The sequence below is a fragment of the Rhea pennata genome, chromosome 15, assembly GCF_028389875.1.
Source record: "Rhea pennata isolate bPtePen1 chromosome 15, bPtePen1.pri, whole genome shotgun sequence".
NCBI classification, from domain to species: Eukaryota; Metazoa; Chordata; class Aves; order Rheiformes; family Rheidae; genus Rhea; species Rhea pennata.
In genome coordinates, this window is record NC_084677.1 from 3,152,553 (window position 1) to 3,174,800 (window position 22,248).

The following is a 22,248-nucleotide window of genomic DNA, read 5'->3' on the forward strand; positions in this document are numbered from 1 at the left end:
TGCCGCCGAGGCCGGCTGAGCCCCGGCACGCTCGCGGCGCGCGCGGGCACCGCCGACAGCCGGGACGGACCCCCCCGCCCCCCCGCCGGCGGCCCCGAGGGGCTCCAGCTGGCCCCGTTCCCCGGCCCGACAGACGCAACGCGAGGCCGAGAGTCTAAAAAACAAAGTACAAACTTTATTTTGTTTCTTTACAAAGGCACGAGCCTCTTTTTTTTTTTTCCACTTTCTTAACAAAATATAATAGCTTCTCAATGAACACAAAGACCTGAAAATCGTTTAAAAAAAATACAAAAAAAAAAAAAAAAAAAGGAAAGAAACCGAGAGAGAAACAGCTGTGGCTGGGGAGGAACCTACCAAATACCAACAAGGCTCTACACAAGACTGGCCTAAAACCCTACAGCCAAACAGGAGGGGGAGGTGGAGGCGGGGAAGGGGGGGAACAAAACCGGGCCCCCCTCCCCAAACAACAAAAAAACTGAAGCGACACAATCACGAAACAGAAAAGCTCTTCTGACCTGACGCATCCCGCAAACTGGATTAAGTGCTTAAAGGAGGGAACGAAGAGGAAAGGGGGATGCCGCGCCGCGAGCCGGCCGGGCAGTGCCGAGGCCGGACCTGGGGCCGGAATTTGCCGCTCCGCTTTAGTTTGGGGCCGTGGGCTTCTCCCCCACCCCGAAAAAAAAATCAAAAAAAAAAAAAAATCAAACTCCATCCCCTTTGATGGGGATAACAGAGCCCGAAAGGTCTTCGAGGTGGCGTGCGCCTGCCCTCCGCCCCGCAGCCCGCGCTCGCACAGGCTCATTCCCGCTATTTTTAAGTCGCTAAAAGTGTTTTTCTCCCGCCCGGAGCGGGGCCGGGGGTACGGCCGGAGGCGGCAGGGTAAGTAGTGAAAGCACTGGCAGGGCTCCCCCGGCCGCGAGCGGGTGCTGTGTTTAACGCAGCGTCACTTCGCTTGACGTCCCTTGCAATCCCCTCCTTACCCTTTAAAATTAAAAAATAAAATAAAAAGGAAGAATAAAAAAGAAATCAAGAACCCAACTGAAAAGCCCCGTCCCAAGAGAAACGCGTTGGCTGACACACAGCACCCGCTCGCCAGCGGGGAAAGCCGGGACTGGCTTTGGTTTGGCAGGATTTCCTGCAGGTTGGCAGAGGGGGGTGGGGGGGGGACAGGGAGTTTGACCAAACTCGGGAGGATCCGACCCCCCCCCCCACCCCGCAGCCCGACCCCAGACGCCCTTCCCGAGACAGTTCAGCTGAGCTCGGAGCCCAGGTTCCAGTTTTGGCCCGTGTCGAGTTAACGCCGCTGCCCTCCCGCCCGTCCCCCCCCCGGTGCCCCCCCCGGCGCCAGCCCCCAACGCAGCACCCCCCCGTCTCCCCCGCTTGCTTTGAACTGAACAGTGAACTTTGCCTGCTTCTAGCACTCTGATTTACAGTATAGGAAAAAGGTCATAAAAGAGACCCAAATCGCATTGTATTTTTTAAAAATTTCAGCATATTCTCTGACGTCTCCCTCCCCCGCCCCGTCCCCCCCCCCGGCTGCTGGCCAGGGGGTGTCAGGGCAGTTCCCCTTCCCCCAAGGGGTCTTCTTTGCTCTGGTCCATGGAGTCACTGTCGTTGCCCTCTGTGTCAGAGGCGGTGTCGGAGTTGGAGGGCTCGGGGCAGGCCCGCGCGGGCGTCACGATGACCGCGCGCCTCTGCTCCTCTTCCTGCAGCTGCTTCTCCTGCGTCCCTTCGATGTGCTGGATGGCCTGCCGAGGGCAACCGCGGGCCGTGAGGACGTCCCCGCCGCGGGGCACGGCGGCCCCCCCCCCGGCTGGCTCCGGGCCGCGACCCGCCCCAGAGGCTGCCGGCAGCCCGGGCGCGCTGCGGAGCCGCGCGTGTCTCCCCCGAAACCCGGCCGCGGCCGCGCAGGCACCCTCCGCCTCGGCAGCCCCCGACGCCCGCTAGGCTCCCGCACGCTCCCTCCCGCTGCCGGCCTGGCCCTTCCCGGCCCCCCTACCTGAACGATGGTGTCCAGGTTTTGCCGGGACGTGGAGACTGTGTTGATGACAGAGGACGGGCCCATGGTGACCACAGTGACGTGATGGGAGGGAGGCGGCGCTGGTACGATCACAGTGGGGTGGTGGGTGGGCGCTGGGGGACCGTGTGCTGGCAGGAGCTGGGAAGAGAAGCAAACCCCCCCGTCAGCAGGGAAAACCTCCCTCCGGCCCCGAAGCACCGGCGCCACAACGCAGCTCAACATCACCTTCCCCGAGCCCAGGCGCCAGAAGCTGACCTGGGCAGCAGATACCTCCGGGGGTCCTTCCACCATGACACCCCAGCCCACAACGCAGGCAGTGACAGCAAAGGGAGCCATCTCCTCTTCCCCTCTCCACCAAGCCCACGCGCAGCCGGGAAAGCTAAGGGGGAAGGAGCTAGCACTGTACTTCCTTGCTGCAGGCTCAGGAATGCAGCTCAGCAACTCTTCCTCTCGGCCACGGAGGATTTCCTCCGAGGGGTTTCAGGGGCTGCGGCGTTCCCCGGAAGGAGCACTCGCTCCTCTGGCCACTGTCCAGCGCAGAAGGCTGTTGCACCGCAGCACAGCGTGAAGCCATGGAGCGACCCAGCAGCGTGGGGCAGCCTTCGCCGACGTGCTCCCCCGACCAAGCACACCGGCAGGGCTCCTGCTGCCCTCCTTAGCCCAGCAAGGGCTGTGGGCCCTGCAGTGCTGGGGGGACTGAGCACCCCTAGTCCTTGCTACGCCCACGCCATACCCTTCCCAGTGTGCAGAGTGTCCACCAAAGGCAGCCAAACTGGTGTTGGCTGGGTCAAACATTGACTTGCCTTCTCCAGGCCAGGCACTGCACTGTTTGGCTTCGATACCACGTGCACGTGCCCAGCAGTGCCAGCTCTTGGCAAGGAGATGCATGGCTCAGACAGCCAGGCGCAGGCAGACAGGATGCTGCGCCTCTCCGCACCCAGTTTTAACGTAGGGTAACTACCTTGAAGGGAGAAGAGAAGCAGAAGAGAGGCACCCCACAGAGGAGGAAAGAGGTGGGCAAGAGCACTCGGGCCACAGCAAGGAGATGATGGGGAAAGCACTGCACACCAGAAGCCCAGACTTGAAGAGACAGTAAAAGCCTGAACAGCCAAACTGCTCAGGTTCACGTGTCCTCCTAGGCAGATGCCACAGCACTCCATCTGAGAGCTCAGTGGCCTTAGCTCTGGCAGAGCAAGAGGCAAACGGGGTTGAAAGGGCTCCAGACCTCTACTCACAAATGAGTTCCAGCTTCCTCCGAGTGCAGGAACACAGACTTCCATCTGTGCAGCTGCAGCGTAACACCTCCCCTGCACCCAGCACCTACTTTGGCCAACATATTTTTATGTTGTGCAAAACTGGGAAAAACTTCAGGAGTGCAAGAGGTAACTCCCAGCCCATGTTTGCAGAGGAAAGAAATCAGGAGCGAGAGGGAAGACAAGTAACTGCCCCTTCAGCACAGACACATGCTGGATTGTTCTCCTGCCTCTCAGGACGAATCTGAAGAATTCCCTTTATCCCAAAGGGGAAAAGACCTGGCTTTTAAGACAGAGGAGGCAAAAGCCAGATCTGAGCTACCGCTGTGTGCTAATCCTCAAATCACTCCGAACTGCTCAGCAGGAAACCTGTCGCACCCCTAGAAGATCCTCGTTAAAATAGCAGATGCAAAGAAACGCCCTAGCAGGAGGCTAAGGAAAGTTCACCTAAAAATAGGCTGAACTTCCCTAGGAGGCGACTGGGCACGGATCCTGCAGGGAAGCATCTCTGGAGAAGCCCAACGACAGAGGAAGTCAGCTTTTCTCGCTCCCTCTGAAGTTCCTCATGCCAGAGTCTCCCCAAGGGCTGAGCTTGAGGGATGGCTCCAAGTCAGGGCTACGACAGGCAGTGGAGGGAACCACCAGTGCAGGGACAGCGCTCTCCTCCATTCTGCTCCCACCACATCTACGGCTCTCCCAGGCATCAGCTACGTGACTTTGGCATGGGCAAAGTCTGAAGACTCCAGCACTCCCAGTCCTGCAACTTCTGCCAGGGAGCAACACTCGCTGACTTGCCTGCTCTCCAGCCCCTGCCTGGCTTTGCATGTGGTGGGGATTGATTTTGAGGCCTCCAAAAATAGGCTGGCGTCATCCAGTGAGACCTGAACCTTCAGTGGTGGTGTCAGACCTTTATGTCATTGCACATCCCCAGCTCTGGCACGGGAAGCACTACCCGCATCAACTGCTCACAGAGCGTTCCAGCTGCTAGCATCACCCATGGATGGGGCCAAGACCTGTTCCTCGCCCTGTCCCATGCCCAGGCCACAGCAAACACGACAGAAATGTGCCTGCTGAAGCCAGCCTGAAGCTGGGGGCCAGAGCAGGTACCATAGCTCAGCTGACAGGTTGGAGCATGGTCTCCTCCACCTGAGCCCCTGGCAGAGAGGCGAGGCTGGGAAAGCTCAGCAGAGAGGAACTCAGCTCCTGGGGGGTGCAAGAGAGGCGGCCGCACCCAGCGCCTCCCACCGACGCCTTGGAAGGCCGCGGTCCCTCCAGTGCCAAGTTGAATCACTGCCAGCTAAAGAGTGATCTTCCACATACAAAAGCCATCAGCTCTGGGGAACGGAGCCACTTGAAAGCTGCTGCGACGCGGCCCAAGCCACAGTCCCAACACAAGGGGTGCCTGCAAATGCAGCCCCCGCATTGAGCTAACCAGGGGCCGTGGAGAGAAGCTGGCAGCAGAATCCCACAGCGGCACACACAGAGCAAGATAGGGTCCTGCCAGCAAGGACAGGGGCACCAAGCCCCAATTCTGGAGCAGGCAAAGAGGGAGTTGTGGCCACCATGGAGCAGCTACCATATAAAGCAGAGCTTGCCACAAGGCCAGACTCTCCTCAACCTACCCAGGCACCAGCGCTGCCAGTGGGACAGTGGAGCTAGCTAAATCCTGTGTCTGGCTCTGCTGCCCTGCCCAGGGAGGTCTGGGATGCAAAGCCATGTGCCATCAGCCAGAGCACTTCGTGGCCACAGCCACAAAGCCCTGTGCTGGGAATGACCCATCCAAGCTCAGACTGGCGCCAAGGCATTAAGCCTGCTCCCAGCCATGACAAGGGCTGGTGGCCCCATTTCTACGTGGACCAGAGCAGCAGCTCTGTGTGTCAGCATTATCAGCAGAAAAGCCAGGAGCCGAGCCACAGTGCCCACCACCCTTCCTGCAGTTGACACTTCTGGAGGACTCCAAGGCTGGCTACAGAATGAGGCAGAGCCAGTTGCTAGTGCTTTCCCTGGGGCAGATACCTGATGCAGCAGCCAGCTGAGCTGGCTACAAGGAACTCACAGTGTCCGAGGATGGGGGCACATCACCAGATCTTCTCTCTGCTGTGGGCTGCAACATCGGCTTCAGTCCCAAAGGGAGCCCAGCCAGGATGCAAGTACACCGGGAGACTAGGCACCAAGTCCTTTCCCCACTCCCTGAGCTCGAGAGCTTTGCTGGGACGTCCCTGTCAATCGCAGCCAGCCCCAGGGACGGGGGATGCCAAGCACCATGTCATCAAGCTGCCCCCAGCCCTGTGCTCTTCACCACCTGCACGCCTGCCTGCACATCTCACGGAAAAGCTTGCTCACACAGGAGGCAGCTGGGGTGTCCTGACAGCTGAGCTATGACCGGGCCAGGCCCTGGGGCCAGGCGGTGGGAGGCATCCACACACTCACCTGGGTTCGGATCTGCTGCTCGCGTTCTAGCTTCTCCTGGTGCAGCAGCCTCACCTGTTCCTGCTGCTGCTGGAGCTGCACTTGCTGAGCAATGACCTTCAGCTTCTCGGGGTACATGTGGGCCTCCAGGGAGCGAACCTGCCAGCAGACAGGGCCCAGATGAATTGGTGCCAGAGCACAGCATGCTTTGCACACGCATCCGTCTGATCCCGCAGCAACACAGCCCCCCGGCGCCAAACTCAGGGGCAGGGCACTGCCGCTCTGTGCCTGTCCTCGGAGCCATGGGGCAGACCAAGCAGAGACCCGCGGAGAGCTCACTGCCAAGCCCATGCAGGGGGCAACTGGCAGACCCCAAAGCAGCCCGCAGCGAATGAGAAGCCATGAACCGCTCCTGAACGGAGCCTGCTCTGCTAGAACAGGCCAGGAGCAGCCCATCAGGACGCTGGTCGATGTGCCGGATCAAGAGAGCGGCGCAGGAGATAAAGCAAGGCTTTGCTCTGCTGCTGTGCAAGGGACACCGAAACAGTGTTCAGCAGCTCTCTGAGACCTGCAGGTCCCTGAGTCAGACAGGAGACATCACCGACCTCCCAAACGCCTGTGACAGTGCCTTGGAAGTGGATCTCAGCCCAAACCAGCCTCAGAGGCTCCAGGCCACCAGATTGTGGTGCTACAAAACACAGCCTGGTGCCACTCGGCCCCTTGCACAGCCCTGGGCAGGAGAGCCCAGGAGAGCAGAGCCAAGCCAGGGCCTTCTGGGCTCCTTCCCACTTGGAGGCAAGACTTCAGCACCCTGAGTGAAGGAGGGTTGGGGTGAGAGCAGCGCAGGCAGGATGGGGCCCGCAACACGGGCAGCCCGGCCTGCGCCAGGGCAGCAAGAAGCCGCCAGGCCACGTGCGCTCGGCTCCAGCGCCTCTCCAGCATCCCTCAGCGCTGCCCGCTAGAGGGCGGACCCGCCCCGCGCACGGCCGGCGCGGCGCATCCGGATCCGGATCCGGCCACAGCCCCGGCCAGCCCCGGCCTCACCTGCTCCTCCAGCATCATGCGCACCGAGCGCTCCTTGTCGAGCTGCTGCCGGAGCTCGATCATCTCCCGCCGCAGATCCTCGGCCTTCTCGTCCTCCCAGATGTCCGGCGAGCCGATGCCTTCATCTTTGTCCTCCGCCCGTCGCCGCTTCGGGGAGGAGCCGCTGAACTCCTGCCAGATGGACATGGTGTCAGGGGCCAGACACAGCGGTATGGGGAGGACAGTAGTTTTTCCCTCTGTTCCTGCTGTCCTGATCCCCCCCCATCCAGACCACGCGCAGGACCACGGGCTCCTCGATGGTGGAGATGTGCCTGCCCACCCTCCCGAGCTTCACCCCTGCTCAGCCTTGTGCAAAGCCACTTCTTCCAAAAGCACCTGCAAGCTCATACCACGACAGCACCCTACTGCCCAGGTAGCTCAGTGAGGCTGCCCAAGACCCAGAGCTGCCACAGGCAAGAGAGACTGGGATCCTGCCTGGGTACTTTGACCCAAACGTGAAATGGGAGCCCTAGTCCTCTTCTCCTCCTGCTGCACAGGGCATATTAGGTTAAGCTGCACCTCCGGACACCAGGAAGGTGTGAAATGCCTCCATTCCCCTGGCACAGGAGGACAGAGGGTCTCCATCTGACCTCTAGGGAGAAGCAATGATGGAAAGAAGCCTCCAAATTTATGGAAAGAATCGCTGGCCGCACAGAGAACCAGCCCGTTCTTGTCCAGCCCAGTCCCACCCCAGCGGTCTTGGGCGCGAAGGGAGGCGCTACCTGGATGAACCGCTTGAGCTGGGTGTTCTGCTGCAGTAGCCGAGTCTTCTCCTGCTCCAGTGAGAAGATGTATTCAGCTGTCTGCTGGAGGATTGCCGCCTGGGGAAAAGCCAGGAGGGGAGCTGGTGAGGCAGAGGACTTTTCTGCAAGGTCCCTCCCCAACCACAGGAGAACTGCTCCTGCTGAGCTCCCTTCCTGTCCAGGAGGCCGCAGGACCGCTCCTTGCTGGCCCCAACATCTCCAGGCTTTGCTTCACCTCCAGACCCTGTGGCTGTGCTCTCTCCTGGGCTCTCCCTCCACGAATGGCACTAGATCCAAATCATCTTTTGCAAGAACAGTGTCTCTACTCCCTAGAGCTGCCTCCTCCCACCACTCTCCTGTAGCATCAGGAAAGTCCCGCTGCAGAAGGGCCCCTTTATTACCTGGGCACGCGCAGTCCCGGCACTGGGAGACAGGTTTTGTTAAACGCCCCCAAGCTGTTCCTCCACTCTGGCTCCAGGGCGCTGAGTTAAATATGCACCCCGTATTTAATGGGCACGCACCCCAGCAGAGGCAATTCCCGCAAAGAAGGACCTCCTTCAAGGCCCAAAGAAAACAGCTTTGTCCGATGCAATGAAAAATCTATTCTAAAGTCCCCAGGCAGTAAGGAGCCTGGAAGCAACCAGTGAAATAACGTATGCAATTATCCCCAATTATGCTTACAGCCCCATCCTGCCTGCTCAACAGGCATTGCAGAAAACCTCAATGCGCAGGACGGACACTTGAATCGCACAAGGTCCATGTGCTGGAGCACCGATCCGCCTGCTAGGTGTCCCTCGCAACCCAGCGCAGATGCCACCTCACAGGTGACAGCTCCCTGCACTCACCTTGCTGAGCTTCTCCCCGTCCGTGTGTGGGATGAGCGTTTTCAGAGACTGGAAACCAGCATTGATGCTCTGCATCCGCCTTCGCTCGTTGCTGTTGGCGATCTCCCTGCGTATCCGCCGCTCCTGGTCCCGCTGGGTCTCTGGAGTCAATGGGATGTTGGCCAAGCTGTAAGAGACGCCTGGAGTTAGGGAGGGACGGGGCCAGCACCCCTGAGTGCACCCTGGGGACCTCTCACTCTGTTTGGAGCCCCAGCTCCATGTCTTGGGCTTGTGCCCTCCGTTTCCTCCCCTGTTTTGCAAGGATGGGGCAAGCAGCCAAAAAGACTGGCAGGAAAAACCACGGGGGATGATTGTCCCGGCACCACGCAGGGCTCAGCCCACATCTCGTCTCCAAGCACTGATTGAGACGCTGGTAAAAAAGCAGTGGTGAGAAGGTGGGTTCTTTCACCTCCTCCCCAGTATCCTAACCTCAGCTGCTGCTTGTGGACCTGTTGACCTGAAACATAGCCCCCGTGCGGCCCACCAGCTCCATCAGCCTAGGACAGGAGCTGGCCAACAGCAATCCAAGAGTATCCATAGAGCAGCTCCAGACAAAAAGAGAGGAGAGGACTCATGGGCACCCCATGAGCGAAGATACCCTCATTGGAGTCGGACGCAAACATCCCCTCTGCCTGCCCCACGTCCGAACGTCCTCTGCCACCAGCACAAACCACCCGTTGCCCACCAGCGGGTTGGTCCCAGCTGCAAACACAGCGACCACTGCATCAGGAGGCCCCGGAGTGGTCCTGGGCTGAGCCATGAGGACGGCAAAGCAGGACCGTGCCCCACCACCGCGGCACTGTGGCCAGGCTCACGTGCAGGGTCCTCAGCAAGCTGAGGGTGCCATCAACCAGGGGGACGATGGGGCACAGCGAGGGTCCGGGTCCCCCTCCCCGGGCGGGCGGGCGAGCAAGGCCGTGGGCTCACCGGCTGCAGTCCCGGCGGGGCTGGCCGGCGTGTGTGGCCCCGGGAAGGCGGCTCCCTCCCACTCCCGTTGATGGCTTCCAGATGACAGCTCCCAGCAGAGAAGCCCCCGTCCCACCCGAAGCCGCAGCTCCCGCCTGCTTCCTGCCGCCTCCTCCTCACGCCCCGCTCGCTCGCTCGCTCAGCAGATGGGCCGGGAAATGCTTCCCAGACCCAGCGCCGCTGGCAGCATGTGGGGACGGGCAGCGGGGAGGGAAGAGTTGCCGAACAGCAACAGGGAGGGCTCCGGCTGGCTGCCACCAGCTCGCACGTGGTCGGAGCGCTAGCCCCTGTCTGCACCCAAGCAAAGCCCCTTTCGAAGGGAGTCTCGTTTTTTTCCTCCAAGCTCAGCTTCTTCAGAGGCCCCAAGACGGAGCAGGGAGCAGAAAGACTAAATCCTAGCACGCAACAGGCTTGTTCAATCTGCAGAATAAAGAGGGAAGGGATTTACACTGGGAGGCGAAGCGGGCAGCGTGCCCACCCCACGGTTCTCCTCCACGAGCGCAGAACAGGGACGCAGAGCGGTGCCTGCCGGGGGCTCGGCGCTGCGGAGGACAGGCCTGCAGAGCAACCAGGGAGCCGCTGCTTTGAGACGGACCGGTGAAAACTGCAGAGGCATCCGATCCCTCCCGAGCCCTCCCAAGCCACGCCGGGCAGCGTGCAAGTAAGCTGGGCGAGCAAATTCTGAGTCCCGACTGTTCACGAGATAGCTGGTCATTAAAAAAAAAAAACAAAACAACTCAACCCACAGACCACACCATCCTGATAATTATCTTGCTTCTCTTTTGTTTCCTGGTGCAAGTTTAGAAGCTAGTCTATTAAAAACCAATAAACAGATTTCTAAGGGCATGAGAGCCTACCTGGAGTACACAAGCCCGTGTCCTGCACACGCTATAATTAAACTCCATGAAAACGCAGCTATTAAAGTCAGGCTGGAAGGTGAGGGCAGGGGATCCTGCACGTCCGTCCACCCGCGGTCCCGCTGTCCCTGGGTACACACCGCACATCCGCGGAGATGTACCCGGCACAGTTCCCTGGCACTGCCACCTGTAACGTGGTTCAACCACGTCGTGAAGGCAGGACGTACTGCCGGGGCTGGAGAAGCTGCAAAATATGGAAGACTGAACAGCAGGCCTAGCCTCCCAGCACAAGGTGAGGTAAGATGGGTTTCAGCCTTCATCTGGAGGTGGCAGGGATGGCTGATTGCCCCCAATTTGCTTTATAACGCTTGTGCAGGGGTCAAGCAGTACGATGGGCTGACACCGCTCTCCGGGATGCCCCGGCTCCCAGGCCCCACGAGCCAAGACTGCATCTCACTCTCTCCTCCGCGCTGAGGACAGAGCACTAGGATAGACGCTCAGCTCAGATAGCAAGGCCTTGTGTCCACCGCTGAGGATGCTGCAGCTCGTGACGCTGTGGCAAAACAGCTTCTCAGAGACACCCTGCCTTCACTGCCATCGTCTTGACAGTAAGCAGGTTTAGGAGCACACGGACCCTCCCAGACCAGCTATCGGCTGCTACAGCCAGGGAACAAACTGCAGTTCCTCCGAGCCTCACGCACCTATGGAAGCTATACACCAGTTGAACCCACAGGGCTGAGCAAAGCACTTGTCCTGATCTGCCATGGCCAAGCGTCATAGCGCAGGGGAGCACACGATGATGAGCACACGATGCACTAGACCTCTCCCATGCGGCTTGAAATGGGCGCCCTAAGAAGGTTTTGAGATGTAATGGGTTTGTGGGGGTCTGCGCCTCTAGCTGAGAGCAACCATCTTGCACACCGGCTCCAGCTCCGTAGGCTGAGAGCTGCCTGCAGCGGTATCGTGGCCTTCTGGCACAGACCATGACATTTGGGAGCGCAGAGGAGCTCACAGGGCTCGCATCCATTCATGGCTCTCACCGGCGTCCCTGCAGCCACAGAAAGCACTTCTGCGGAGAATAGGCCCAAACTCATCCCCCGGGTTAAAACATACCAAGCCTCTGCACTTCCCAGCGCTAGCTGGGAAAGGGTTAGGGGGCCTGAAATCACCGGGCCAGGAGCATACACGTAGGAACAGAAATCGCAGCGAAGACATGGCGATTCTGCCAGAGCAACTAGGCTACTGCAGCCACAGTTTTCTACTACAGGGGGACAAACCGAACCAGGCTGAAATCAACCCCCAAATACTTTTGCGCGTCTGGCCTTGACTTCACTCGGTCCAGGCTCTGGAGGCCAGGCAAGGCCAGCCAGGAGGTTATGCCCAGAGGCAGCATCCTAGGAGCCCTTGGGTATCCACACCCAGCCTTGCAATCTCGCATCAGGATCGCATCAGGCAATCAGTATCTCATTTCAGACAGCCGCCTCAATGCCCTGCAGCTGGATGAGCCAGAGTGCGCAAGCAGCAAGGTAAGAAATCCCGCTCCCACCTCGCGAACAGCTGCCTGGTCGTGTTCTGGTCACAGCCTGCAGCTGCATTTGCACGAGGAACCATCCCGTGTGGGAGACAGCTCCTTGCTCCTGTCCCAAAGGAGAGCACATGGCCAGGACACCGGGCCACACGTTCACACCTCAGCTGAGAGCGAGGTGGTGGCAGGGAGAGCACGGCCCAAGGCTCTCCATCGAGACCACCAGCACTGACGTTTGTATTCGGGACCGCTGCCAGGTCATCATCACTGCCACGGTGGGGACAACACTCCTCGGAAAATGAGAGACGAGCGTAGAGGGGAAGCAAGAGGGGAGCAGGAGACGGACAGCCCTGACCTGACTCTGGCAGCTGCCCCCAGACCGGGGGCTGAGAGGGAAGGTTATATCTCTCCTTCCAGGAAACAACATGTAAAAATGCACCGGGGTGCAATGCTGCATGGTAGGGGAGACCCTCTCACCCAGTGCCCCAGCCTCTAAAGTTAACCCCTTCCCACACCGCAACCCCACAGCTCCCATCAGCTCAGCCCAAGATGCCCTGCCAGAGGCCAGGGGTCTCTGCCTAGCTCCCAGCTGGGCAAAGGGAACTCAGACCCTCCAAATTTGGCTACTGGCTCCCAGGCATTCCTGTCTTCAGCAGGACAGTGACCCTCCAGCGGCTGAGCTTGGCAGGTTATAATGTTCACTTGCTAAGGGCGAGGTCTGCCCCTCACCTTCTTGCAGTGATGCATGTGGCTGCAGGGCCTTCCTCCACGGGCAGCTCAGGGATTTTCACCCATCAGCCACAGCCCCACAAGAGGAATTAGAGACATCTCAGGCCGGACAGCGAGGAAGCAGTTTCTTAAATGCAAGAGAAGGAGGAAGAGCCCATTTCCTCACTGGGAAACCTCTCATAACCTTCCACAGCTGCTCTTCCTGGGAAGAGTCTTACGAAGTGACAGAGCTGAACACAGAAAGGGGATGAATAAAGGTATCATCTCAGAAGATGGCCTGGCGGTCAAACAACAGACCCAAGTACCGCGGGCTACGTCTGCTAGGAACTGGGGAAAGACTTAGACACAGTTGCCTCCAAATGCAGCCCAGCTGATCTCACGTTCAGCCTCATACACACAAGAAAAAGTCAGCCCAGCACCAGCCCGGATCCTGCCTGCAGAACCGCTGCCCCCGATCGCTCTGGCTGGGCAGACACCTGCAAAGAGCTTGGAGAGAGGGTCGCGTTCACCACGCAGGTCCCTCGTCACTGCCCAACAAGTCACACCAGCATAGACCGGGTGGACTTCACCACAGGATCAAGTGCCTGCTGGTAACAAGCACTAGGGAGCCACTCAGCAGAGCAGGGCTGCACTGTAATGGGATTAGGGAAGATCCACCCAAGCAATTTTTGCCCACACGTTTGTGAAGGACCCTACTCCTGACCAGCAAGTTCAGCTCAGCCTTGCAAAAGCTACACTCTAAGCACGTTGCCCCAGGAGAGACCTGCTTACGCAGCATATCAGGCTCCAGACAAGATACCGATGATAACAAGACTTCAGCAGTAGCTGGCCTTCCGGGCTGTAACCCCGCCACTCGCTCGCTTCCCTGGCACGTTACTCAAGTTCACCCTTCCTGGTTCCAGCTGCTCCCGTGCAAGTTCACCCGGACACGGGAAGCTCTCGCGCCATAAAAGCTACTGCAGGGGGAAGCCGCAGGGTTTCTACAGCCCTTTCCGCCGTGGCCACACTAGGGACATGAGCTTCTGGTTGCACAGGTGGAATTGGGTCCTCCCCTCCCAAGCTGCCCACCAGCACGCAGGTGCAATTGGGCAGAGACCTCGAGGAAAGCGAAACCACGGAGGTAGCAGAGCTGTCTGACCCTGCCTCTCTGCTTCTCTCCCTCAAGGACGCTGACAAGCTCTGCAGACCCACCACAGACACCCCAGCTTGTTTTCACCAGTCCCAAACAAGTGCCAGAGTTTGCGCTGACGGGAAGGGGAAGCACGGCCATGCAGGGCAGGGCGACCCCAAGGAAGGGGCACACAGGGGGCCACACGTCCCCGAGCGAGGGACAGGCAGAAACCAGACCTACAAGTGCTGCACAGGCTAAGCTTCTCCATACAGCTCTGCCCTGCACCAGGCGATGCCTGGGGCGAGCACAGAGGCCTGCAGAGGAGGTTCGTATTTTCCTGCCCTGGTTTTCCTGGAGGAGCATCCTGGACGGGGGCCCCGCACAGCAGCTGAACCCTGGCGCCGGGACGGGCGCAACGGGGCGCCTCCGAGGGGGCGGCAGGGCCACAGAGGCCCCCACGGAGCAGGGCTGCCCCGGAGCAGGCAGGCTTGGGTGGGTCACAGCTGCCCCACAGGCGTAAGTAGACCGGAGTGGGTCAGGACTGACCCACAAGTGCAGAGGGACTCCAGGAAATCAGGGTTGCCCCACAGCAGCGGGTGAGCCCCACGGGGTCAGGGCTGCTGCGCAGGGCCTCAGCAAGTCGCTGCTGCCCCACAGGCACACCTGGGGGGTAGCCAGCAAGCCAGCCCCCCCCCCCCAGCACCCCTCTGGGACAGGAGTGCCCCACAGCAGGGGGTGTGCCTCAGTGGGTCCAGACTGCCCCACGGGTGGAGCTGGGCCTCACCAGCGCAAGGCTGCCCCACGGGGACGCAGGGGCCTACGGAGGTCAAGGCCGCCCCCCAGGGCCGCGGCGGGCCAGGGCCGCCCCCCAGGCGGGGTCGGGCCCCAGCAGGCCAGGCCTGCCCCCCGGCCCGCCGCCGGCGCGGGCGCCCCCGCCGAGCCCGGGCGGCGGCGGCGGCGGCGGCGGCGGCGGCGCGGGCGCCGCTTTGTGCGGCGGGGCGGCGTGGCCCGCCGGGGCCTACAGCGCCCACAATGCCGCGGCCGCCGCACTACATGTCCCGGCAGCCCCGGCCCGGCCCGGCCCGCCTCCTCCAGGAGGGCTGCAGAGTCACGGCCAGGCCCGGTAGTAAACACACCCCCCCGCCGCCCCGCCGCACGCCGCGCCGCGCCGCGCCGCCGCCGGCCCCCACCGCCGCCGCCCCCCGCCGCCGCCGCCGCCGCCCCCCGCCCCGGCCCCGGCCCCGGCCCCGGCCCCGCCGCCGCCCGCATGGCCGCACGGCGGGGCCGCACCGCGCCCGGCCCATGTGCGCGGCGCCCGCTCTGCCCCGCGCCCCCCCCTCCGCCCGCAACACGCGCAGCCCCCGGCCCGCGCCCCCCCCCCCGGCCCCGCCGCCCCCCGCGCCCGCCCCGCGCCGCCGCCGGCCCCGCGCCCGCCGCCCCGCGCCGCCCCGCGCCGCCCGCGCCGCCGCCAGCGCACCCACGTGCTCCGGCCATGGAGGCGCCGCCGCCGGGTGCCCGCGCAGCGCCGCCGCCGCCGCCCCGCGCCGCCGCCGCCCCGCGCCGGGCGCTGCGCGGGCGCCGGGGGCGCGGGGGGGCCGCGCGTGGCCGCGCCGCGCGGGGGGCGCCCACCTGCAGAGCCCGCCGATGACCTCCTTCTCGGATTTCCTGAAGTGCTGCAAGGAGGGCATCTTCTGGGCGGGCACCATGAAGTACTCCATGCCGAGCGGGGCGGGCGGCGTGCGGGACGCGCCGGGACGGGGCGGGCCGGGCCGGGCCGGGGCTGCGCGCCGCGCCGCGCCGCGCCGCGCGCGCGGGTCCGTGCGAGCGTGTGCGTGTGCGCGCGCGCGCGCGCGTGTGTGTGTATGTGTGTGTGTGCGTGTGTGTGTGTGTGTCTCAAGGCGGGAAACAGCTGGTGCGAGCGCAGCGCTCCCTCCCCCGGCGGCGCCGCCTCCGCCAGCCACCGGCCCATGTAAACAAAGGACGGCGCGGGCCCGTCGGGGAAGGGGAGGGGGCGCGGCGGGGCGGCGGCGGCGGGCGCGGGGGCACCGCGCCGCGCGGAGAGGCGCGGGTGACAGCGGGACCTGCCCCGCCGCGGGACCTGCCCCCCCCGCAGGAGGGGCGCGGGGGGTCGCCCGGCCCGCCGGCCCCACGCCGGCCACCCCCCCCCCCCTTCCCGCGCTGCCAGCCCCCCGGCCCCCCACCGTGGGCCGACGAGGCGCGCGGGCCCCCCGGCGGTGCAGCACCCTCGTCCCCCGGCGAGGAGGAGGACGAGTCTGCCGGCGCCCGACGTGCCCCTCTGCTCGCGGCCCGCCGCCGCGGGGGGAGCCGGGCACCTCCGCCGCGGCCCCACGAGGGTCGCCGCCGTGCCCGCCGCGGCGCCGGGAGCGGGCCTGTGTCCCGCCGGCGGCGGCCGAGCTCCCCCCCGGCGCCGGCGCGCTGCCGGGCGCCGCGGGCTGGCGGCGGCCGCTCGGCGTGGCGGGCCGCGCCGCGGGGCGCTTTCTCAGTCCGCCGTGGTTTTCGGTTGAGCCTCCTCCCGCCTTCCCTCCTCTTCGGAGCGACGAGGCTCCCGAGGGCTCCCGCAGCTGCTGGGAGATGCCGCAGCGCTGGCGGGGTCTCCAGGTGGGGGCACCCGCTGCAGCGGGCTCCCTGCAGGCCGGACCCACGGACGTCCACTCCGGAGCGCCGTCCGGGCACCCCCGGCGCAGCCCCGCTGCTGCCCGTCCCCTTCCCCGTCTGTGCCCGCTGCGGGCGGCAGCGGGCCTCCCCCATCCCGGGGCTCCAGCCGGCGTCGCCCCCTCTTCGCCGTGCTTTCCCGAAGACGTGGGGGGCTCCCGCGCCCCTGCCTCGCTCGCCTTCGCCCTTCCTCCTCGCCTGCCGCTTCTGCGCTGGCCCCGGGCCGCCGGCTGTGCTGGCAGCCGGCGCGGCGCTCTCCTCCAGGAATTCAGCCCTCCAGATGTCGGAGAGGCCGCGGCACCGCGGCGCGGCGGCTGCTCCGCGGTGAATCAGCCGCATACCAGAGGCGAGGGCGCAAACAGGCCTCCGCCCTGGGCCCCGGCCCCTCGAGGGCCCGCCACGGCCCTGCGCGCGCCCCGCGGGGGCTCCTGCCCCGGCTGCCGCCCCGCGGCCCGGCCCGGCCCGGCCCGGCCCGGCGCGGATCCCGCGCGGGGGGCACGGCGCCGCCGACGCGGCAGAACGCCACCGCCACCCCTCAGCGCCATCCTTCGCCCCGGAGACGCGGCCGGAGTGTGGCCCCGCGCTTCCCCGTGGGTGCTGCCGCAGCGGCTCGCGGCCGTGCCGAGCGCGCCGCTCGGGCTGCGGCCCCCCGCGCCGGCCGCCCGCTGCCGCTCCGCTTTTCCGAGTTTCAGCCGAAGCGGCTCAGGCATTTCCAAGAACAATATTGGGGGAAAGACATTGTTTTTCTCCCACGTTAAAAAAAAAAAGAAGAAGAAAGAAAGAATGAAAAATTGGTGACAGCTGCTTGCCCGAGCCGCCGCGCATTGCAGCGAGGTGCTGGCGGCCAGCGGCCGGGGAGGAGCGGGTCACCCGGGGACCAGGGGGGGCTTTGGCGATGCTGCAAAAATCCTCCCTGCACCGCACAACTGGAAAATCTCGCAAAAGAAAAAAAGAGAAAAGAAAAGAAAGAAAGAAAGAAAAAGAAGGTATCTCCGCTTTTGCACGTGCTCCGGGGAGCCTCGGAAGGTGAATCAGGCAGCAAATTCCTCCTGCGCTAAGCGTGCCCCGTCCTGCCCCGCAGCCCTGCTGAGCCCGGGCCTGCAGGGGCTGCGCCGGGTTCGGCTCGTGCCTCCGGGGCCGGGATTGGCTTTCCCGCAAACCCGGTATTTCCCCGCCGGTGCCAGAAAGGGAGCGAGCAAGTGGCGTGTCCCGCCTGCGGGGGGGCGAAGCGCCCGGCGAGGGCGGAGGGGGGGTGGCGGAGATGGCGGAGCAGGGCCGGGGGACCGAGCGGGGAGCCGCCGGGGCCCGGCGAGGAGCCGCGCAGCCCCGCGCGCGGCGGCACCGCCGGTTTGCTCCGCCGGGCAGGCCTGCTCCAGGGTGCTGCGCCCATGTTTCTCAACGGAGCCAGGAAGCTGGCCGGGTGCCCGGCCCGCAATCTGCCCGCCAGCGCGGGCGCCCCGGACACGTGCTCGCCGGCGCGGTTCCCGCACGGCCGGCGCTGCTGCAGACACCCCCTTCTCGGGTGCGGTGCCCCCCGCGGGGGGGGGGATCCCGCAGGGGACCCATCCCAGCGCGTTCCCATGCCGGATGCGCTCCGCCAGGATGTTTCCTTCCGCCGCCCGCGGGCGCTGACCGACCCCACAGCCGGGGACGCCCCGACTCGCCAGCTGCCCCGGGGACTGTGCCTGGCCAGGTGTCCCCACCCGCGGGGGGGTCCCCACCTCGGGGGGGGGGGGAGGGCGCGAGGCTTATGCGGCATCCGCGGGGCGGGGGCCGCTGCGGAGCTGGGTGCAGGTGGAAGGGCGCCAGGTGCCCCCGGGCGGGCTGGGTGCCCCCGCCCAGCGCGGCCCCGGCCCCGGGAGGGAGTTTCCAGCCGGTCACGGCTCCAGCATCCGGGCCTGCCCGCCACATCCTGCCTCCGGAAGGAGCCGCGGCCCCGGCGCCCCGGGACAACCCCCGCCCGCCCCGTCGGGGCGGCTCCCGGCCGCCCCCCCCCCCCCTTCCCCGTCCCGGCGGGCCGGTGACATCATTAGGGAGGCCCCTGCCAGCCGTGACGCCAGCCCCGCTTCGTGACGTCACGCCGCTCCTGCGGGGAGGGGGATCCCCCCCCGCCGCCCCTCCCGGAGCAGAGCGGATCCCTCCCGGGAAAAGGCGGGGGGGGCACCGGAAAGGGAAGATCCGGTGTGCGCGGCGGCGCTTCCTGCGCCTCGGCGGGGCCCCCCCCGCCCCCGCGGGGCCCCCCCGGGGCTCCCCCGCCGCCGGCGCCCGGGGACGCGGGGGGGGGGGGGGGGCGGCCCCGGGGAGGGCTCGGCTCTGCCGCATCGCCTCTGCCGGGGCTGCGGCGGGCGTGACCTTGCGGGGGCGCGGGGGGGCCCCGCTTCTGCGCCGCCCCTCCGCCCGCCGCCGGCTCCGGGCTGCGGGTGCCCCCCCCCGCCGGTGCCTTGCGCGGTGCGGGGCGCCGCTTCCCCCCCCGCGCCGGGGCGGGCTGCCCGCCCCCCCGGTGCCCCCCGCCCGGCGCAGGGGCCGGCCCAGACATGCGCTCAGCTCCCCGCCCGCAAATGGAGGCTGGGGCCGCGGCCGAGCGGGGCCGGTCCTAGCGGGGCGCTCCGCAGGGCGGCCATAAATCACGGCGGGCAGAGCCCCCGCCCCGCCGCCGCCGCCGCCCCCCCGCGCAGCGCCGCGCCACCCGGGAGCCGCCCCCGCCGCCGCCCGCCGCCGCCGCCGCCGGGGGGGCCCCGCCGCCGCCCGCCCCCAGCCCCGGCCCCGCCGCCAGAGGCGGCCCCGCGCCTGCAGATGTGGCGGAGCGGCGAGGCGTCCCGTCGGCGGGGGGGCCCGCTCCGCCGCGCCGCCCCGGCCCCGGCCCCCGCCCCGCTGCCGGCCCCCGCCGCGGCCCCGCGGAGCCGCCGCCGGCGCTGAGCGCCGCCGCCGCCCGCAGGTAGGCGATCGCGCCCGGGGCCCTCCCGGCTCTTTGTCGCGCCGCCGCCGCCGGGGGATGCTGGCGGCGGGGGGCGCCGCCCGGGAGCCCGCCGAGCCGCGCCCGGGGCCCCCTCCAGCCTCCCCCCCGGGGGAGCTCCGCTTCGCGCCCCTCCCCGCCTCCCCCGCCGCTGCCGTTCGGGGAGCGGGGCCGCATCGCGGACCGGGGAGCGCCGGTGTCGCCCCCCACCTGCCCCCCCGCGCCGCGCCGCGCCGGGAGCCGCCGTCCGCCAGCCGCGGGCGTCGAGCCGGGGCCGGCGGGAGGCTTGTCCGGCCCGGCCCGGCCCGGCCGGGCTCCGCGCCCGGGCAGCCCCTGCGCGCTGCCGGCGGCGGGCGGCAGCGTGGGGCCCCCCCGGGGGAAGGGCGCAGGGCTGCGGGGAGCTGGGCTGCGCCCGCGCTTGGCACCTGCCGGCCTCTGGGGCCGGGGCCTGGGGGGGGGAGAGCGGGGGGGCAGGATGGCCCCGCTCCAGCCGTCGGGAGCCGGGGGGGCGCTGGGGCGGCCGGCTCGGGTGACTGGCGGGGAACTGGAGCGCCCAGGCAGCGAGGGGAGCCTCTGCGGGGGGGAGGGGGGGGCGGCTCCCCGCGGGGCTGCAGCGTGGGGCTGGCCCAGGGGGGTCCCCGGAGCCCGGCGCAGCCCGGCGCCCCGGCCCCTGTCTGCTTGCCCCGGGCCAGTGCTGGGACAGGGGGACCCGCTGGACTGCCCTGCCCTGCACCGCCGCTCACCCCCAGCTCCTGCCTCCGCACCGGAGCCGGGGGCTGTCGGCAAAGCCGGGCGCCGCGGCAGGGGGGCCGCTGGCACCGGTGGCGCTTTGCACGGCGGAGTGGGTGTCCTGACCTTGCTCCGCGGGCGGGGAGCTGCGCCCGGAGCGCCGGGACGTGCTTGGCGGCTCTGCCTGGCCGCAGGAGGCTCCGCGAGCGCCGCGGCGCCTGGCTGCAGTGGGGCCCGGGCCCCCCGCAGGCACCGGCCCCCGCGGGCGCCGCAGCGCGGGCTGCTGTCTCCCGCGCTTGGAGCCTACGGTGGGGGCTGCGGAAGTTACTCTGCGTTTTCTGAGCCAAGTGTGGAGGAGAAAATTGTGCTGCTTTTTTTTTTTCCCTCACCCCCCCCATGCCTGTCCGTCGCTCTGGTCCCCGAGGCAGAAGTCCTCGGTGCCTGCAGTCCCCGGGGGGCGCGCGGCAGGCCGGAGCTGCCAGCACCAGCCTGCACCCCCCCCCCACCGGCCCCCCCCCCCCCCGAGCTCGCTGCGGGTCTGGGGAGGGCAGAGGGTGCGTTCGGTCCCGGCTCGGGTCCTAGGGCCGGCTCTGGGCGCTGCGCTCGGGCGAGCGCCCCGACCTCCCAGCTGCCCGCGGAGGCACGGATTCCTGGCCCCCAGCAAGCCAAGCCGCTGGCTCCGGGGTGCCGGAGCTCCTTCCCGCCCTGGCAGCCCGGGCTGGGGGGCCGCACCGTGCCGTGCCGCCGGCCGGCTGCGAGCGTGCCCAGCTCCCGGCAGGGGTGCCCGCAGCACCGCCTGTTCGTCGCCTGGCCGGCATCGAGCATCCGGAGCTTCCGGAGCCGTTCCCACGCCGAGCGAGCTGCCGGAGTATCCGTGTAGCGGGACAGCTCTGGGGGGATGCCACGAGATGCTCCGCTTCGTGCCCGGGAGCGGTGATCCGGCGTCGGCAGCGGGCCGCCGCCGCTGCCGCCGCGTGCGAGGCGCTGCGCGGGGCCCAGGGCACCTGCGGCCAGGCGGCAGGGACGGCGCCGGCCCCGGCCCGCCGTGCAGCGGCGCTTTGGGGAGCGTCTCGTCCGCGTGGAGCCGGCGGCCGGCCCGGCCAGGGCAGCCTGCTTGTGGCCCCTGGGTGCCCCCCCGGGCGCCGTGTGCAGCCACCCGAGGGAACCCCCCCGGCTCAGGCGGCCCGTGGGGGGGGGGGGCAGCGGTGGTGCCGGCGGGAGCAGCGCGGCTTGGCGGGGGCCCGGCGGCGGAGCGCACGCAGGAGCCCCGTGCCCGCGGCTGGCTAGCAGAGCCCCGGAGCTCCTTGCCCCCGGCCGCGGGGACGCGATGCTCCCGGGCACCGCGCTCTCCCCGCAACGCCGCGCGTTAGGTGTGCGGCCGGAGGTGGGTGCCGGGGCAGATGGGCTTTCCGGGTGTTTTCCAGGTGGTCGGGACGCCTGGGGCCCGCCAGCCTCTCTGGTCCCTGCTGGAGGCGATGCCGAGTGCCGGCGCTGCCGGGAACGGGATGCGAGCGGATGGGGAAGAGCAGGCCCCTGGCGCAGCGGCGACGCGCGGTGGGACCCGCCATCCGCGCCGCGCCTTGCCGCGTCTGATCCGCGGATTAATCGGCTCCGGGGAAGATCCGGGGCCGGCCCCTCCCGCGGCCTGGCGCATCGGCAGGGCGCCCGCGAGGCCGGTCCCCGCGCCGCGGGCGGGCTCCCGCTCTCCCCGCGCTCTTGCTATTTCTGGCCGGTGTCGCGTCGCAGCTGCGGCTCCGCGGACGGCCTGGGGCTGGGCGCGCTCCCTTGGCAGCAGCCCAGGTGAAACGCTCGGGACGCCGCTCGATCTTATTCGGCACGTCCCCTTTCCCAGGGCCGCGGGAGGCGGAGGCCTCGGAGGGGACGGGACGGGTCGGGACGGGACGAGAGGGCCCCCGGCCGCGGCGGGGAGCGGGGCAGCCCCGCACGGCCGAGGTGGGGGGGGGGGGGATCCGCCTCAGCCCCGGACCCGCGGCCCGGCCGGCCGCTCCCGCCCGGTGTCCCGCGGCCTCCGCCTCGCCCCGGCCTCCCTCCCGCGGCGGGCGGACGGACGGACGGGCAGGCGGACAGGCGGACGGGCGGCACTGGGCGAATCGCCGCGCCGCCTTGCAGCGGCGGCCCCGCGGTGACGTCGGAGCGCGGCCGGCCCCGGCGCGGGAAGCTGCCCGCGGGGCGCGGGGCTGCCAGCGCCTGGCAGGAGAGGCCGCCGGGGGGGGGGGGGGGGGGGGGGAAGGAGGCGGGGGAGGGCAGGGGCCTCGCGCGGGGGCTCGCGGGGGGCAGCCGCCGGGGCCGGCC

At 67.1% G+C, this 22,248-nt stretch overlaps 1 protein-coding gene across 1 annotated transcript; it reads right to left on the minus strand.

Moving 5' to 3' along the window:
- Positions 1-1,377: 1,377 nt before the first annotated feature.
- On the minus strand, positions 1,378-15,335 carry TFAP4 (transcription factor AP-4). Its single transcript, XM_062588320.1, has 7 exons — positions 15,210-15,335; positions 8,354-8,519; positions 7,488-7,586; positions 6,727-6,897; positions 5,704-5,841; positions 2,000-2,158; positions 1,378-1,748 (listed from the first exon to the last, which is right to left on the minus strand). Exons 1-7 carry the CDS (start codon positions 15,296-15,298, stop codon positions 1,554-1,556), a joined length of 1,017 nt encoding a protein of 338 aa, XP_062444304.1. The 5' UTR covers positions 15,299-15,335; the 3' UTR covers positions 1,378-1,553.
- Positions 15,336-22,248: the final 6,913 nt, after the last annotated feature.

Excerpts from the sequence above, each read along its gene's own strand:
- TFAP4 (XM_062588320.1), bottom strand. The coding sequence starts at position 15,298 with ATGGAGTACTTCATGGTGCCCGCCCAGAAGATGCCCTCCTTGCAGCAC. Across the intron at positions 7,587-8,353 it reads ACGGGGAGAAGCTCAGCAAG|GCGGCAATCCTCCAGCAGAC; the intron begins GTGAGTGCAGGG and ends GCTTTTCCCCAG. Across the intron at positions 2,159-5,703 it reads AGCAGCAGATCCGAACCCAG|CTCCTGCCAGCACACGGTCC; the intron begins GTGAGTGTGTGG and ends TTCTCTTCCCAG.